Source organism: Anabrus simplex, chromosome 5, assembly GCF_040414725.1.
Source record: "Anabrus simplex isolate iqAnaSimp1 chromosome 5, ASM4041472v1, whole genome shotgun sequence".
Classification (NCBI taxonomy): Eukaryota; Metazoa; Arthropoda; class Insecta; order Orthoptera; family Tettigoniidae; genus Anabrus; species Anabrus simplex.
In genome coordinates, this window is record NC_090269.1 from 120,252,527 (window position 1) to 120,271,086 (window position 18,560).

The following is an 18,560-nucleotide window of genomic DNA, read 5'->3' on the forward strand; positions in this document are numbered from 1 at the left end:
TTTTGGTTCTAATTAAATTCCTACCAAGGTTTTTGACTTGTCTCCTCAAATTTAGAGTAGTTCTATAAGCATCAACGTCACTATCAGCTACTTTACAGGTCAAACTGAGACCAGGTTCTTTTATTTTTACGTTATCGTCACTATTAAGTATTTTAGATGTCGAGGGAAAATTTAGTTCATCACATTCTAAGTTACTACTGTTAATATTGTCATTGCCAACATGTTCTTTGAGTAACTCTCGTTTTAATGGGGGTTTTGGAATTTTCAGGGACTTGCTTAAATAGGACGGTGAGTTAGGAAAAATGTGAGGGACAGCTCCTGGCTTTAAGCTCCACCTTATTGGATTTCAACTTTTTCCGCATTAATAATAATCAAGTCTACCTTCATAATAAGATCTTCCGAAAAATGACACTCACAAATCCTAGACTTACGCGTAAGCTGCATGTCTTTTCTTGGGATTGTTCTAGCCCACTGAGAGAAATACTCCTCACTTTCAGGTGGAGAGAAGAAGAAATGTTTATCTTCACCTGACCTGTAAGCAGATCGACACCCCGGCACAATGCATGATGGCATTTTCACACTCACTATATTCCAAAATATAACTTAATTATTACACAAAAAAAAAAAAATCACTCCTGCTACAAGTAAAAACGCACACACCCAGTATAAACAATGCCATCTGTTAACCCAAAGTGATCATTGTGCTGCAGTGGCAAATCCCTGCACTGTAGCCACTAGTTTTCCATTGCTGTAATGGGAAGCGAGTCAAAGTGCTCTCGCTTCCTCTTTCTATTCACTATGGTGTTACTATTAGAAAAGACTTAAACTTGTCAGAGCAAGTGGAAAATGTAGTTCAGAAATCCTGGAGATCATTACATCTTATTATGCGGAATCTCAAGAAAGCTAATTCTGGTGCCAAAGGTAAAGCTTATAAATGCTTGGTAAGACCGATTCTCGAATGTGGATCTGTGTGCTGGGATCCATACAGGGTGGGTTTAATAAATTCCCTAGAGAAAGTGCAAAGAAGAGCAATGCGTTTTGTAACCGGGAATAGGAGGAATACCATTAATTGGGAAAGTCTTTAATCTAGAAGAACTAGAGCTCGCCTGTGTGGTTTTTATAAGATCTATACGGGAAGGGCTGCCTGGAATAGTATTAGAAATAGGTTGGAACCTCCCTCATACTTATCGAGAAATGATCATAAGCATAAAATTAGGGCCAGAAACCAGCATACGGACGTGGGCAAGTTTTCCTCCATAAACAGGACCATAAGAATTGGAATAAATTACCTGCAGCAGTCTTTGATAGATTCCCTTCCAGTATCAAATCATTTAAGAAGACCATTAGTGCTAGTGTAAAGTGAAAAGTGAAAGTTGTAAATTACAGACACTGAATTTGTGATTTTCTGCTTGGTTTAGATTGTGAAATTAATAGTTTTTCTTGTGGTATTCTCTTTCCAGGGAATTGCTTGTTGTACTCATGTTGCTGTAGTTATTGTTGGGTAATTACCAATGTTTTTAACTTTACTTTATTATCATTGTAATTTTAAGCTAGTAGTAAGCTCAACCTATAGTATTGTAAGCCGCAGTGTTAAGCTCTGGAAATACTTAAGTTGTGTATGAAATTTTATACGATGATGCTGTACTTAGAATGTTAAACTAGTAGTACTTCTTGTAATATATTTTTTCCCATGGAATTGCTTGTTGTACTCCAGTTGCTGTTGTTGTCATCGTCGTTGTTGTCTTTTTTGTTGTTGTTGTTGTTGTTGGGTAGTTGTAAGTTCACTTTATCATCACTTGTAGTGTTAAGCTAGTAGTAAGCTCAACCTATAGTATCGTAAGCCGTAGTGTTAAGCACTGGAATACTTAAGTTGTGTGTGAATTTGTATATGATGATTCTGGATTTAGAATATAAACTGACTAGTATATCTTGTAATTTTTTTTTTTTTTTTTCCCCATGGAATTGCTTGTTTTACTCTTGTTGTTTGTTGGGTAATTATGTTAACTTTACTTTATTATTACACTACTGTAAGTGACCATTGCCACTGGAATATTTCTCATTTACGATGTATTTGTTAATAATAATAATAATAATAATAATAATAAAAAGTAATGGAGTGCATTCGAACAAAGTCAGGTGAAACAGGAAATATTAAATTAGGAAATGAAGTCTTAAAGGAAGTAGGTGAATATTGTTTCTTTGGGAGTAAAATAACAATGGCAGAAGTAAGGACATAAAATGCAGACTAGCGCAAGCAAAGAAGGCCTTTCTTAAGAAAAGAAATGTGCTCACTTCGAACATTGATATAGGAATTAGAATGGCGTTTTTGAAGACTTTCTTCTGGAGCGTGGCATTGTATGGAAATGAAACATAGATGATAACTAGCTCAGAAAGAAAGAAAGTAAAAGCTTTTGAAATGTGGTGTTACAGAAGAATGCTGAAGTTGAGATGGATAGATCGAATCACGAATGAACAGATACTGAATTGAATTGGTGAGAGGAGATCGATTTGGCTAAATTTGACTAGAAGAAGAGATCGAATGGTAAGACACATCTTAAGACACCCAGGACTTGTGCAGTTGGTGTTTGAAGGAAGTGTAGATGATAATAACGGTAGGGGTAGACCAAGGTATGAATATGATAAGCTGAGTACAGCAGATGTAGGATGCAGCAGTTACGTAGAAATGAAAAGGTTAGCACAGGATAAGGTGGCATGGAGAGCTGCATCAAACCAGTCTATGGACTGATGACTCAAACAACAACATGCGTTTACGGAACATTTCTGTGTTGTGTTATTTGTAAGTTATTTAATATTTTGCAGTGAGTTATGTCCTGTTTATTTAAGAAGTGAGGTATTTCCTTTATTGTCTTCTAACTCATGTAGTACTGGTAATGTCTTGGGTAGGAATCTATTGGATCTTAGTCACGATCTATGTTTGAGGTCAGGTCACCAGCAGTAAGTTCCAAGTTTATAGCAAAATTGAACTTGGCAACTTAATTTAAAAAAATGAAATTTCTGAATTCAAGCGAGTTATGGATTTTTAACAGATTAAATTGAAATACTGTAGTCTCTAATGATAAATCACAACGCAGTGTAACTCCAACATATCACTTTGGGGAATATTGCCCTATTCCAAACAACTTACAAATTCAGAAGACACTTTTTCTTGCTAGTTGCTTTACATCGCACCGACACAGATTGGTCTTATGGCGACAATGGGATAGGAAAGGCCTAGGAGTGGAAAGGAAGCAGCCGTGGCCTTAATTAAGGTACAGCCCCGGCATTTGCCTGGTGTGAAAATGGGAAACCACGGAAAACCATCTTCAGGGCTGCCGACAGTGGGATTCGAATCCACTTTCTCCCGTATGCGAGTTCACAGCCGCGCGCCCCTAACCGCATGGCCAACTTGCCCGGTCAAAAGACTCTACCAAACCTAGGAACATCATCGTGTTCCATACAACTTCCAGTACCATGAACATCGACAGGCTCATATCACACACACAAAAAAAAAAAAGTAAACTCATTTTATCCTAAGATAATTAGTGTGAAAATTGTAATGGCATTAAGTACATTGCAATCACTTTTAACTCCCAGTACCATGAACATCGACAGGCTCATTTCACACAAATTAAAAAAAAAAAAGTAAACTCATTTTATCCCAAGATAATTAGTGTGAAAATTGTAATGGCATTTAGTACATTGCAATCACTTTGATGATGTTACTGTGTGGTACCCCGTGTCCTAGGGCAGCTGTCTCTTGTGGATTTTCTCTTTTGCAGGTCTTACTCAGTAACTTTAGTTAAATTGATAATTATTTTGTAGAATTTATTGTACTTTGAGTGACGAAAACTCATCCGAGTTATGAAAGGTTGTAATGTAATCTTTATCTGACTTGATTCTTTGTAGCCATATATAAGTATGCATCATGCATTATAATCATTTACTTCTAATGCCAGGGATGATATTTTTTTTAATAAAGTAGATTTTTGAAATTTTACTTCATTATTTTTATTCTCCTCTTTGGGCCAAACCTTACCCTGTTCTTTCGTACCTGATACCCCCTCAGGTATGAGCCTCTGTTCTTTTCTTTGTGTGTGTGTTGTATTTAAGAAGCTCATTCAGTTTAGTTGTCTGGTGTGTAAAATAAGAATCATTTTTCTTTCAGTTCCTATTCCCACGTACATACTGGGTCCAAATTCTCCAGAGCAGGCCGTGCTGTATCCAGATAAAAGTGGAGATGAGATATGTCCCAATGTCAGTTACTTAGGTGAGAAAGAATGTTGGATTATATGGATTCAAAGATGAATTTACTTGTGTAGTTTTTTCACTTTCTTAAAATTCTCGAACATGTAGGGAAGGAAAATTATGCAACTTTAATTTTGAATATAAAATAAAAATGTAAATCTGTATCTTACTTAAGTTGTTATATTTACTGTAAAATGGTACAGAAATAAGTTCAAATAACGATGATGCACCAAACTGTCCGACTTCTTGGCTGAATGATCAGCGTACTGGCTTTCAGTTCAGCGGGATCAGGTTTGATTCCTGGTTAAGTTGAAGATTTTAACATATAGTTAATTCTTCTGGTTCAGGGACTGGGTGTTTGAGATCGTCTTAATACACATCTTCATCTACTGTATTTTCTGAATCCAAGAAGACCCCCACCTTTTCATCAAAAAATTAAATCAGGCTGTGTGTGAAATCATAATTTTATTTATAACAAATTTCAAATTGAATTTTAGAAAAAAATGGACACAAGTATAATGTAAATCCTACCTACTTCCCTAATCATTTTCACTAGAGGTATCTGATACTGCCTTGGAAAGTTCAGGGAATTCCTCTTTGCAGGCCCACATTCGTATTGGTATGGCCATTCGCACCTTGCGTTTTTTGCACACATATCTCTCGATGTTATGTTAGACTTCCTTAAAGCACCCTTGTTCCGGGCCACTGAATGTGTTTGATGTACAGCGGGCTTATATATTTTGTATATATATAAACATTGTGAACTTATATTGTATAGGTGGGACTTTTCTGTAATTTAACAAGCCTATTAAGGTTGACAATACGGACCAAATATGAAGTTTATAACTTGTAATATTTCTTGTTCAGTACGCATTTTTAGACTATCCTTGTCTTCACGCCAGTGCTGAACATTGGCTTTAGTTATGCCATATTTTCTTATGACTGCATAATTATTCTTTATTTCCATGTGTTTAATAAACATTAACCTAAAATTGGCATCATAATGTTGAAGCAAACCCATTAAAAATTTGCCAGCAATACCTGTTCCACGTTTCTGTACAATACGACGATCCATCATGAAAATATTCCTGTTTATAAAATTGTTACGTTTACTAAGCGTCGTGTACAACTGGCTGCCGCCAGACACACGTCTTACTTACCGGCTTCAGCTCGCTTCATTGGCTAGCGATATGTAAATAAAGACGTGGACTTTGAAGCTCAACAAGTTTTGTTTGCCGCCCTTGTGTGTTTTGCGCACATAAATCAATATTTTATCTTCGACTTCTCTAACCCTAGAGTACTAACATTATTTGGTAGTTGCCCAATACTAACATACATAAAATTTACCTTCATGTCCATATGTATGCTAAAACAATAAGCAAAATCTACATTGTTGCCAGAAGTAATATATTATTTAAGAATTACGAAGTACATTTTGCATTACGTTTTTAGTAAAGAGTAATTCAAAGGTGTTCGATGTAGGCCCTGATCGGATATGAACTATGTTCTTTCTTGGGTATTTTCCTTTGTTTGAATCAGTTGTTTTCCATATATGCCCATCCTTCACAGTCAACAAAAAACTGTTCTATAGGTTGAGAGGCTGAAGCTGAGCTGTTTGAAGTAGTCGTTTCTGTTATTCTCTTCCTAGTTCATTTTTGAGCTTTCCCTTTCGATGGCCGTTCAGTTTGCTGAATTTCAGCAGAAGCTTGTAGATCTAGATCACAGTCAAGATCATCATCGAAACTATCATCACTGGGTGAATCGTTTGGTTCGTCATTGGAGAGTATTTGTGCTCAGATTCAGTTTCTAAATGGTTGTCCTCCCTGCTTTCATCTTCATCCAGCTCGTCAAAAATATGGCACATGAACTCCTCGTTTATCCATTGTGTCCTGGAAAGCCACATGCCTAATAACTATAAAGCAACCATCCGGAATAAGCAACATACCTGCATACGACAACATCCAATTACCTGTTACATGCTAATAATATGTAAGTTTTATGTGCCAGTGAGAATGCGTCAATATTAACAATATATACAGAAAGCGCAGCGACTTACCGAAAATGAACTCTCGTGGCATTCGCTTCTCATTCATGTTTCTAAATGTCTTGATCAGTGGAAGCACTGCATGGAGGTGGTCTGTTGGGGGGTAACACGGGAAGGAGCAATGCATACACGTTAATTTTACGTATGTTAGTATTCTAGGGTTAAAGCATCCTTGGAGCAGCAAATTAAACAGCAGCCCCATGTGGGACACCAAATCTGAATTTCTGCACTTCGGCCATTGCAACGACACTAACAAGCTGCGAGAAGAGACAGATGCTTTGTACTATATCAAGATTTCACAATCCTCTTGGCATCCTCCCTCTAGTACCCATCATAGCAAAATTCCTTTTCCAGGATATGTGGTGTAGGGGCATGAACTGGGATGATGAATGTTCTTCCCATTCTTCCCCTATACTTTGCAGCAAGATGGCAAATTTGGCTTTCAAGACTCTCTCACTTGTCAATCATAACAGGCCCTTGGTGGCTAGGAATGTAGTCGAACACAAGAGGATTCCCAGATTCATGTTTTCTGTGATGCATCTGAGAGAGGTTACAGAGCGGTATACGTGAGACCACAACTCTATTACAGTATAATGTATATCTGCAAATAATCCATGCACACTTATTTTAGGAGAGAATTTAAAAAGAAAAAGAGAAAATTGGCTTTAATTTGTGTTATTATTATTATTATTACTTAATTTGTGTGCTATTTAAAAGAAATTAATCCTACATAATTATGTACTCCAAAACTGAATAAAACACATTTTAAGAAAATGTATCGTCAACTTTACATGCTGTTGGGTGGGGAACCCATATGACCAGAATTGTAATGCAGTTTACTTACCTTTACCTGATATCTGTAATTGGCTAGTTTTGTCTGTTTTAGCAGTGTTCCGGGGTTATCTGTGGAACACAGAGGTGAAAGAAGGTGCAGGCTGGAATGGGTCTATCTACGAGAGTCAAAAATTAATTTAAAACTTTAAAATAAAGGTTATATTTCTTTTCAGAAATTAAATTTTAACAAACGACATTTCAGGTACAGGTAGTTAGGTACAAAATAGAAAAAACAGGAAATACTCAGAAAAGACTAGTTACAATTTGAGCTTCAAGCTCATAATTTACCAAGGTCCCAACATCACAATTGTTGCGTTAGACAGGTAGAAAAGGAGAGATATCTCCCAAAACACAATTTTCAAGAGCACTTTGCTCCAACGGTTACAAGTTACGACCTTCCAAAGGCACCACTCAATATTACACAGTTATGTATTACATTACCAGACAAGAGCTTACATGCTCTACAAATTCAACCAAGGAGACTGTGCTCCCAACTCTTACAGCCTGATTAAGGCAACCTTTAAGTTTACATTACTGTATAGATTAGGGCTTCTTTGCTCAGTAAAATTACAATGGCACAACCTACAATTTACATGCCATATTAATTACCTTTTAGATTACACAGAGATATCTAGTACCCATACTACCGGGCCTTCGTGAAAAAGAACATTACTGGCCCAAACACAAAATGTATGGAGGCGTATACTTGTGCTCCTCGAAATCAGAAATTAAAACCCTACTTGGGCTCGTGGCCCGACGGTGCAGAGGCTAATCCCACATTACTGAGGTAACTAGAAGGACAAGTTAATTTATGATTTACAAGAGAAAAACCGTTACAAAATCGTAGTCATCTCAAGATTAATTGAAGTGGAATTCAAGAGGGTAATGCACTCTCTATCTCCGATTTACAGTTTAAGTCCTTAGGACTTACATGAAATTTTACATGAGAAAGAAGAAAGTTTACATTTTAGGAATTGACTGTTACATAGTTAAAGATTGGAACCTTCCCCTCGGGTCACCTTGCAGAGATAACTACTTAGATGGAAAAACTGTTGGCCATTACCTTAGCCACGGCCAACTCGAAGTTCCGGCCTGCTACACATGACAGTTCCATAGTGATGACGTCAGTTTTTTAGTGCAGCTATATGTAGGCACGAGTCTTGTTTACATGGTGCTTTTGTAGCACGTTGTTGTTATTTCAACGTTATTAGAGGTGTCCGTTCATGTTTAAAAGTCATAACTGTATGCAAACGCATCAGTAAAGGATGTATTTTCAGCAGTAGTATTTGTTAAATACTATATAATTCTAATTTGAGCAGCCTGATGTTAGGAAGTATTGCTAGGTTATGTGATAGGTTAAGTGTACCTACTGAGCTATTATGAATTGTCTAAAGTACTCTAAAGTTTATCATTTAATTATGATTATTACTATAATGTGTTAGTGTAGTGTATGCTCCTCTTTGCAAAATGGGGCGAACGTGTAGAGTGCCTGGATGTAGGCCTACATCCAATTACCGTTCAAATAAGGAGGTGGCTATCTTAACATTTGCGTTTCCTAGCTATAAGGAGAAGCGAGCAAAATGGATTTATACTATACACCGATCTAATTTTGAACTCAGTAAATATGCCTGTGTCTGTATTAAACATTTTTCCGAAAATCACATAATTCGAGTTGATACTGCAAAACGACCAGATGGTTCCGTTTTAACTGTGCCTAGGGTATAGCCAAAACTAACTGATGATGCTGTGCCAACTATATTTCCTGGGCAGCCGTCATACATGTCTCAACCAATACCTGCCAAATGAAAATCGCCAAAGAATGAGACAAGATATCAAATTATGAGGACATGTTGGGTAAGTTAACAACCCTAAATGTACTTGAATTTTCTACCCAAATTGATGTCAAAAATGTTTTGTTTTACAAGCTTCAAACCAAATTCATACTTGCTAAAGCTGTGCAGAGAGGGGTTGAAACAGCCTATAGGTTTTGTTTTTCAAGTTGCTGTGGAGGGCTACACTTTATTTCAGACCTTGATATCTGATTTTGAAGATGCCTTTTTGAACACCGGAAGTCGCAGGGATGTTTTTACAAACTTTTTGAAAGTGAAAGTTGAAGAAACTGGCAATTACTGTGATAAGTGTATGTGTGGTATAGAGTTCATTAGTATTGTGTCCAACATCTGCCACATTTTTGGAAACATTTTTTGTAACAATTACTCAGAAATAATTAACAACAACACTGCGCACAAACAAGCGTAAAATAATAACATTTTAGAGACAACAGTTCGCCTATTGAGCATCAAATGATTTGTTATGGAGGGCTACATGTTGATTCAGGCCTTGATATCTGATTCAAAGATGTATTTTTAAACAGTGGAAATCGTAGGGATTTTTCTTTCAATGATTTGATAATGGAAGTTGAAAAACCTGGTAATTTCTGTGACAAGTGTGGGTGTGAGCTGCAGAGTTAATGAGTGTTGTGTCGAAGATCTATCATAACATGGCAAATATTTTTCCTAATTGTCATTCATAAATAATTAATAGCATTATGTGCTCAAATAAGTGTAATATAAGGGCATTTTAGAGACAGCAATAGTTTGCCGAGTGACCATCCTACTACTTTTCAAATTGTGGAAAACTACAGATTAACTCAGACTTTGATATCTCATTCAGTGGTTATTGTAGAGGATGGTTGCCTAGTTGTACTTCCTCTTAAAACAATAATCACCACCACCACCACCATCAGTTGTTATTGTAGGGATGTTTCTTTCAATGTTTTGATAATGAAAGTTGAAAAATCTGGTAATTTCTGTGACAAGTGTGGGTGTGTGCTGCAGAGTTAATGAGTGTTATGTCCAAGATCTATCATATCATGGCACATATGTTTGCTAACTGTCATTCATAAATAATTAATAATACTATGTGCTCAAATAAGTGTAATATAATGGCATTTTAGAAACAGCAACAGTTTGCGTGTGCTGCTGAGTTAATGAGTGTTGTGACCAAGATCTGTCATATTTTGGAAAATACGTTTTTTTAACTTATTCATGTGCTCAGACAAGCATAAAAGAATTGCATTGTTTTGAAAGAAAACCATTCGCCTATCCACCATCATCGTACAGTCCAGGTAAGTAGCCTTCAGTCGAACATTTTACAATATGTGCATATATTTGTGTATTCGTATGTATACTTTTGATAGTGTTTCTTTGGTGTTTTTCGTATTTATAGGCTTATTATTGCATTTTCTTTGTCAAATTATGATAAAAAGTATCGTATCAGCAATATAGGAATTACATGCGATGACGGAGAGTGAGTACTATACACGTGACGTCACAACTGTTGGTAGCAGGCCTCTGTATATCAAGATGGCCGTGCCTTAGCTGATGTTCTGCCTGCTGAAGATGGAGGCCCGCCACCTCCTGTCTTAACACACGCACACTCAGTACGACGATGATCAGAAAGACAAGTTAACCCGAAAACGCGACAGCACCCGAGAGAAAGTTTCGAGAAGACTCTGGACTAAATCCGGACACACCCTCTCATTTTTATTGGCGGATAAAATATGTACAAGAAACGTTTGATTGGTTGAAAAATAAATACATGAAATTTCTGATTGGTTAGAAACCAACGCTGGTGGGATGAGTAAGACGTGTTGCAAACCTTGAAGTACCAAAATTAAGAAACGTCAATTCAGTTCAGAAAACCTATAAACACAAAATTTCTTCAAATCTCTAATTATTCCATTGTGCACCAGAGTGCACGACCTCTGTTTTTAAATAGAGACATCTATCATCTATCTATGGTGAAAAGTCCAACTTTCTTAAAATAGTTGTTGCAACCAGTGATATACCAAAACAAAACAAAAACATCTAGTCAGTTTAGGAAACTTTAAAATAACATATTACTCCATCATTTAGCAGTGACATCTGTTGATCATTGTCCCAACTTCCTGCACTAGCTAGCTGTTTCAAGTTTTGTATGATGGATAAAGTTCTTCAAGGCGCTTAATTTAAATGCACGGGGACGAGTTGTACCTCCTGGTACAAGCAGTATAGGAACATATTGTGCAAATGACTGTCACTACAAGATGGCGACTACTGTGTGTGAGTCTGTGATATCCGTAGTAGATAATGGTGTAAGATGCAGTGAAAAATGTGGCAAATGCAGAAGAGTAGTTAAAAATGGGATTCTGTGTCGTAAGTGTGATGAATGGTACCATTTTCGTTGTGCAAATATTGTAAATAGGACTGATATTGAAGAAAGTGAGTGGCTGTGTCCCGAGTGTAAACAAACTGAGAGTGAGGCAGAACAACAAGAAAGAGAGACTTACGAAACTATAATTAAGATTTTAGGAGTGCTACAAGAGGACTTATGCGCTCTGAAACATGAAAATGAAAGCTTAAAGGACAGAATAAAGAAACTGGAAGATAAAGAAGACATTAGAGAAGAAAGATCGCCGTGGACGGAAGTGACGCGTGGCCATTTTAGGCCTAATGTTAAACATATGGGAGAAACTACGTACAACTTAAAACCGGGAAAAAACTCTTTGCAGTGCCAAAACAGATTTCAGTTATTGCAGCAAGTTCCAGAAGAAGACACACCAAGTTTTCCAAATAATTTTAAATCCAGTGGAGGTAAGCTACAGAAGAAAACCAACCGAAAGTCAAGATCGCCAAAGATTCATCTCTACGCAGACAGTCAAGGGCGGGGTATGGCAGAAGGCATCAAGGATGAGCTGCAGAATCCAGAGACTGAGGTTTTAGGACTAATAAAACCAGGTGCCAAAACTGAAGACGTCCTCTCAAGTTGTGATCCTGTGTTAGAGAAGGACAATTATGTGGTGATTGTGAGTGGTACAAATGACATTGCTGCAAATGAAGGCGAGGAATTAATTACGACTCTCAGAGGTAAGATTTCTAAACTACCTGACTCAAAAGTAATTGTAGTAAATGTGCCACCCAGGTTTGACCTTTTAGAGGACTCATGTGTGAACAAAGCTGTACATGATGTAAATATAAAAATCAAGAGATTAAGTAAGAGTTTTAGAAATGTCTATGTAGTAGATACTTTAGGTCTTGACAGGCAAATGTTCACTAGACATGGGTTACATTTAAATGGTAATGGAAAAGCAACTCTCTGTAGACAAATTGCTACAATTATCAACAGAGATTTGCAAACTAATCTGTACTTAAGAAAACCCATACCACTAAACTGGCACATACAGGAAAACTTGCCAGAAAACCCAGACCCTTAAATCAAGATCTATGTACAAGGATCTGGGTTCCAGGGAAGTTCTCAACTCGTGAGTCAAACGTTACCCATTTGCAACAGTCAAATTTTAGGGAGGAAGGAGGTCTGAGATTGCTCTTGGTAAACTGTCAGAGTGTAGTAAATAAACAATTAAAATTCGGTACATTGATGGAATCTTATGAGACGGATGTGGTGATAGGAGTGGAATCGTGGTTGAGAGAAGGGGTGGGTAATACAGAAGTATTTCCAGAAGGGTATACAGTCTATCGTAGAGACCGAGGAGATAAAAAGGGAGGAGGGGTATTTATTCTGGTGAAGGAAACTTATTGTTCGCATGAATGGTTTACTGATGAAAGGGATGAAATATTAGGGATAAAATTAGTTTGTGATAATATGAAGGAGGTGGGAATTATAGGAACATATAGGCCTGGAAGAGAGGAAAGAGACATGGAAATATTTGAGAAAATAATAGATTATACTCATAAAAACAATAATGATACGGTAATAATTGGGGGAGATCTAAACTTGCCTGAAGTTGAATGGAATGGAGCTGCAAGTGAAGCCCATGAACAGAAACTGGCAAATAAGTTAATTTGGGAGGGAGGATTTACACAAGTAGTACAAGAACCAACTCGTCTCAATAACTTGCTAGATGTATTCTTGGTTAAACCATGGGAAATTGTTGATAAAACTGAGGTAATTGAAGGAATAGGTGACCATAAGGCTGTAATAATGGATGTAGGACTTGTACCAAAAATGCTTAATAAGAGGGTCACAAAAGACAAGAAGTTATACAGAAAAACTAAAGTTGATGAATTTGGGACTTACCTTAAATCACAATTCAGTTGTTGGATAAGTGATGGGAATAATGTGGATACACTTTGGGCTAAATTTAAAGGAATCATTTGGGAAGGAGAGAAGAGATTTGTACCTGTTAAGAAGGGTAAAATGACCTCAGACCCTGTTTATTACACAAGGGAAATAAGAAAATTAAAAAGAAAATGTAGAATAGTAAACAGGAAAATCAAAGAAGGTAGGGAGAGTAGAGAAAGTAGAAAACAGCTAATGAGGGAACTGAATAGAGTGAAAAAGGAAGCAAAAGAGAATTATATGAATGGCATTCTTCAAGAGGGTAATGACCACAAAGGGAAATGGAAAAAGCTGTATTCATATATTAGGAATCAAAAAGGAAAAGGAATCCAAATTCCTACAATGGTGGGAGAAGGGGGTGAACACTATTTAACAGATACTGAGAAAGCAAACCTCTTTAGTAGGGAATTCCGAGATTCAGTAGAAGATTGTCAGGACTTGGAAACCGTAACAGAAGATAGAGAGGGAGAGACACAGAGGGAAACAAGAAGCTTCTCATTCACAAATGAAGATATTTTCAGAGAAATCCAACTGCTTCAGCAAGGAAAAGCAGCAGGAAGTGATCAAATTACTGGAGAGGTATTAAAGACAATGGGGTGGTATATAGTGCCTTATTTAAAATTTCTCTTTGACTATGTCATAAATAATAGTGTGATACCAAAGGAATGGAAAGAATCTAAAATAATACCAATTTATAAAGGAAAGGGTGATAAAAGGAAACCAGAGAACTACAGACCAATCAGCCTGACCAGTATAGTTTGTAAAATACTGGAGAGTTTAATAGCAAAGTACATCAGAGGGATATGTGATGATAAAAATTGGTTCATGAGGAGCCAGTATGGATTTAGAAAGAAATTTTCTTGCGAGGCACAACTGGTGGGATTTCAGCAGGACATATCAGATCAGTTAGATTCAGGAGGCCAGTTAGATTGCATAGCCATAGATCTTTCCAAAGCCTTTGATAGAGTGGAACATGGAATATTATTAAAGAAATTGGAGGGAATAGGATTGGATGTAAGGGTTATACGTTGGATAAGAACATTTCTAAATTCAAGGGTTCAGAAAGTCAAAGTAGGAAATAATATATCACAGGAAGAGAAAGTCTGGAAGGGAATTGCACAGGGTAGTATAATCGGTCCGTTACTTTTCTTAATATACGCAAATGATTTAGGGAACAATATAACATCGAAAATAAGATTGTATGCAGATGACATAATTGTTTATAGGGAAATAAATAACATTGAGGATTGTTCAGAATTACAAAGGGACCTTGACAGTATCCAAGAATAGGTTGAAGAAAATAATATGAAGATTAATGGAGGCAAATCAACTGTTACAACATTTACAAACAGGAGCTTTAAAACTGAATTTGAATATACTTTGGATGAGGTAGTTATCCCAAAAGATGGCAAGTGCAAATACTTAGGTGTGAGATTTGAAAGTAATTTAAATTGGAAGGGTCATGTTGATGACATTGTTGGGAAAGCATACAGATCGTTACATGTCATAATGAGACTACTTAAAGGATGCAACAAAGAATTAAAAGAAAAAAGTTACTTAAGTATGGTTCGTCCATTATTGGAATATGCAAACAGTGTTTGGGATCCTCACCAAGAATACCTAATAAAAGAACTAGATGGTGTGCAGAGGAAAGCAGCAAGGTTTGTAACAGGGGATTTCAGGAGAAAGAGTAGTGTATCAGAAATGTTAAAGGAACTTGGGTGGGAAACTTTATGTAAGAGAAGGGAGAAAACTAGACTTATAGGATTATATAGAGCCTATACAGGAGAAGAAGCATGGGGAGATATCCGTGAGAGGCTTCGGTTGGAAAATAATTATATTGGTAGAACTGACCACAAGTACAAAATTAGAAGGAATTTTAGCAGAAGCGATTGGGGTAAATTTTCTTTCATTGGGAAGGGCGTGAAGGAGTGGAACAGTTTACCAGGGGTAGTGTTTGATCCTTTTCCAAAATCTGTACAGATATTCAAGAAGAGAATAAACAACAACAGAGATAATAAATGAAATGTTAGAGGGCATTCGACCAGTGCAGGATATTGTAAATAATAAATGTGTGTGATTAAATTAATTCCATCCCCTGGTCTAAGGAGTTTGGACAGCCCAAGTAGGGGACTGCCTGTAGGGGTGAAGTACGGTGGGGACTTCGAGGGCCCTGGGACCGCTACGGTAGCTGTGAAGGCCCTTCAGGAACTCTGAAAAGTGGTGGCGAAAGGGGCTCTGGTTAAGACGCAGCAGGTCGTTATGCTACTTAGGTTCCAAAATGGGTAAAATATAAATATGTAAATAAATTCAGTGTTAATTTTAATCTTACACCAGTTGTATAGTATTATTAGAAGTAATTTCACATACCGTACTGTATATGAGTTGACTATGTTTGTAAGATATTATAAGTAGAATTTTGTAAACAATATAAATTTATTAAGGATGATGTGTGTGTTTAATAGAAAAAAATTATTAGCGTAAATTGTATAATATTGTATTCTAGGAACATTTTCTTCGTCTCCTGTTAATTTAAAATTTAGTGCTTGACAATAATGTATTTTAGTGTACCATTTGCCACCGAGGTAGACACCTCATTTGCAAATAAAGAGATTTTGATTGATTTGAAATGCCTTATGGTTACTATTTGGCTTTTGAAGTTGCGTTGTTGTTTTTTTCAACAGTTGCGAGTACACCTTTCTGTGATGTACTTTCTTTCTGCTGTGCAGTTTGCAGTATACTCTGCAGTTTCTGCATCTTTGATAAACCTAAGCATTTCTTTAGCTGTGAATGAGCGATTACAAGAACTTGTAGCCATACTTTATATATGGTTTACAATTTACTTTTAACGTGCTACAGAATGATAGTTCATGGAAGATCTATGCACTCGTGCCTTCTAAAGGGGAAAGACCCCTCCCCCATCATTGTGTTTTCATGGTGCCGAATTCACCGTTGCAGAACTATCTGGCCTAAGACGGAACCTCGGCTGAAGGAGACACTCAAACTCATACATGCCAATGACTATAATACTGCTGATCTTGTCATTCACTTTATTGGTGAGAGTGGATTAATCAAGAGCATAAAAATTTCAAATGTTCTTTTCAGCTTAATAAAATATTTTTTGTTTTATTTTCTAGTTCATTTTCAAATTCCTCCAATGAATAAATACATTTTATTTTAATTTTCATCTCCATTTAGTTAGTTCAGAGAAGATGAATACTTAGTTGTATTTCCTTGTATAAAAATCGCCACCAATCATCTGGTGCCATCTTGTGCAACACCTTCCAGTAAGAACTGCGTTTTGAGGCCTCCCAGCATATTCCCAGGGGTTTCACTTCTACCAGGTGAGTTGGCCGTGCAGTTAGGTGCATGCAGCTGTGAATTTGCGTCTGGGAGATAGCGGGTTCGAACCCCACTGTCGGCAGTCCTGAAGATGGTTTTCTGTGGTTTCCCATTTTATCAGCAGGCAAATGCTGGGACTGTACCTTAATTAAGGTCACAGCTGCTTCCTTCCCACTCCTAGGCCTTTCCTATCCTATCGTCGCCATAAGACCGATCTATGTTGGTGCGACATAAAGCAAATTGTGAAAAGATTCACTTCCAGATAATTGAGATGCACCAGCAAGTGGTAACGGTCAGTACCTGGATAACTCCCGTCGATGCCTTAAAAAACAGTTCTTCTTGCATGTAATGGCTTGGATTCTATGTTTCATCCGTAATGCAAGATATGCATAGAAACTCACTGACCATATGACCACACGCGAATTGGAGGCTGCAAGACTGTATTGGGTCCAAATGGCCCAGCAAGAAAGTTTTACTGCCAAGTACAACACTCTGAGTGAGAAAACAGAACTCCCAGGAAGATCTAAGATTAAACACTTCAGCCCCTTCCTATGACTTCCTCATACGATTGGGAGGACACCTCTAGTATGCAGAATGAACACCACCGGAATAGTGTTCTCGACAGTACCCATTAATTTGTGAAACTTCTGATACAGCAGACCCATATCCGCTCACATCATGTGGGAGTTAGGATTGTCTTTTCAGACTTATGCAAGGAACTTTGGGTCATCAAGGCAAGACAATCACTCAAGAAGGTAATATTCACAAATGCCTGCCATGCAGAATCGCCAAGACTGAGGTTCTGAAATGGAAGCTCCTTTGCCAGCTGCTTGTGTGCAACTCACGCAGCCATTTGCTATCACATGCACATGCTTTGTATTAAGGTAGGGAGCCAACCACAGAAATCTTACATTGTCCTCTTCACATGCACTACAACAAGAGCTCTTGATGTTCTGCACCTTGAACTGGCATCAAGACATAACCACGGAAAAGTTCCTGATGGCATTTAGATAGTTCTCTGGTAGAATTAGAGTACCACATACCATCTACTCTGACATTGCGAAAGTGTTCCAGGCAGCTTATAAGGAACTAGCCATTTTTGCTTGATTGTTCACTAGTCAACATATGAACCAGCACTTCACTTGCCTTTAGGTCTCCTGGAAATTCACTTGATGGGAAGGGTAATGGGAAACAATGGTTGAAATGATCAAACGATGCTTGAGAAAACTGTTGGGAAAGTTGCAGGTTGATGAAGAGATACTAACAATCCTATTGGTGGAAATAAAAGCTGCCCTCAATTCGCGACCTGTTATTCAAGAGAGCTCTGAGACACTGACACCATGCTACTTTTAAATAGTGAATGACTGATGACTGCCCACTGGCCCAAATTTCAATATCCGCAAAGACAAAAGCTGCGAGATGACTTAAGAGATTAAAGGAATATATTCTTGAACTTAGGAGTTACCATGAAGTCCAGCGCTCGAAAGGAAGATTGACCGAGTGCAGAGTAAGAAACGTCCTTCAAGACAACCTGAGGCCAAGGCACATGTGGCGGAGAGCTTGCATCATTGAGAGAAGACCTGGACATGATGGGAATGTGCAGACTCTCATCCTATGGGCAGCTGACGGGACCATCATCAACATGCCCATACAACTGGTCATCCCACTCGAGACTGACCAGGGTGGGGAGGATGTTGAGGAATGTGATTAGACCTTGCCTTGACTTCTAGCAGGGTATCTGAGAACTATTCCAGTACTCACATACTTATCTCAGTAATATATGTATTGAGTGTTAATGTTGTTTGTAAAAGGCAAAATATAAGTATGGAATTCGTGCTTGGTGTGTTGTGCTTTATCCCCTGCAGGGTGTAATTAAATGTGCAGAGATTTCATGTCCTACCCATCCTGTGCTTACCTGTTACATGGACATTCGCCGGGCCAACCACCTAGGTAGAGGCTAAGGCTCGTAGAGGAA

The 18,560-nt window shown here is 37.6% G+C and overlaps 1 protein-coding gene across 1 annotated transcript in view; it reads left to right on the top strand.

Annotated features, from left to right (window-relative positions):
* The window catches only part of LOC136873838 (CWF19-like protein 1), a 131,308-nt gene that overhangs the window by 17,343 nt on the left and 95,405 nt on the right, over positions 1-18,560 (top strand). The window contains exon 3 of the mRNA XM_067147107.2: positions 4,166-4,267. Coding sequence (XP_067003208.2) covers positions 4,166-4,267 — 102 coding nt within the window. The remainder of the gene's footprint in view (positions 1-4,165; positions 4,268-18,560) is intronic.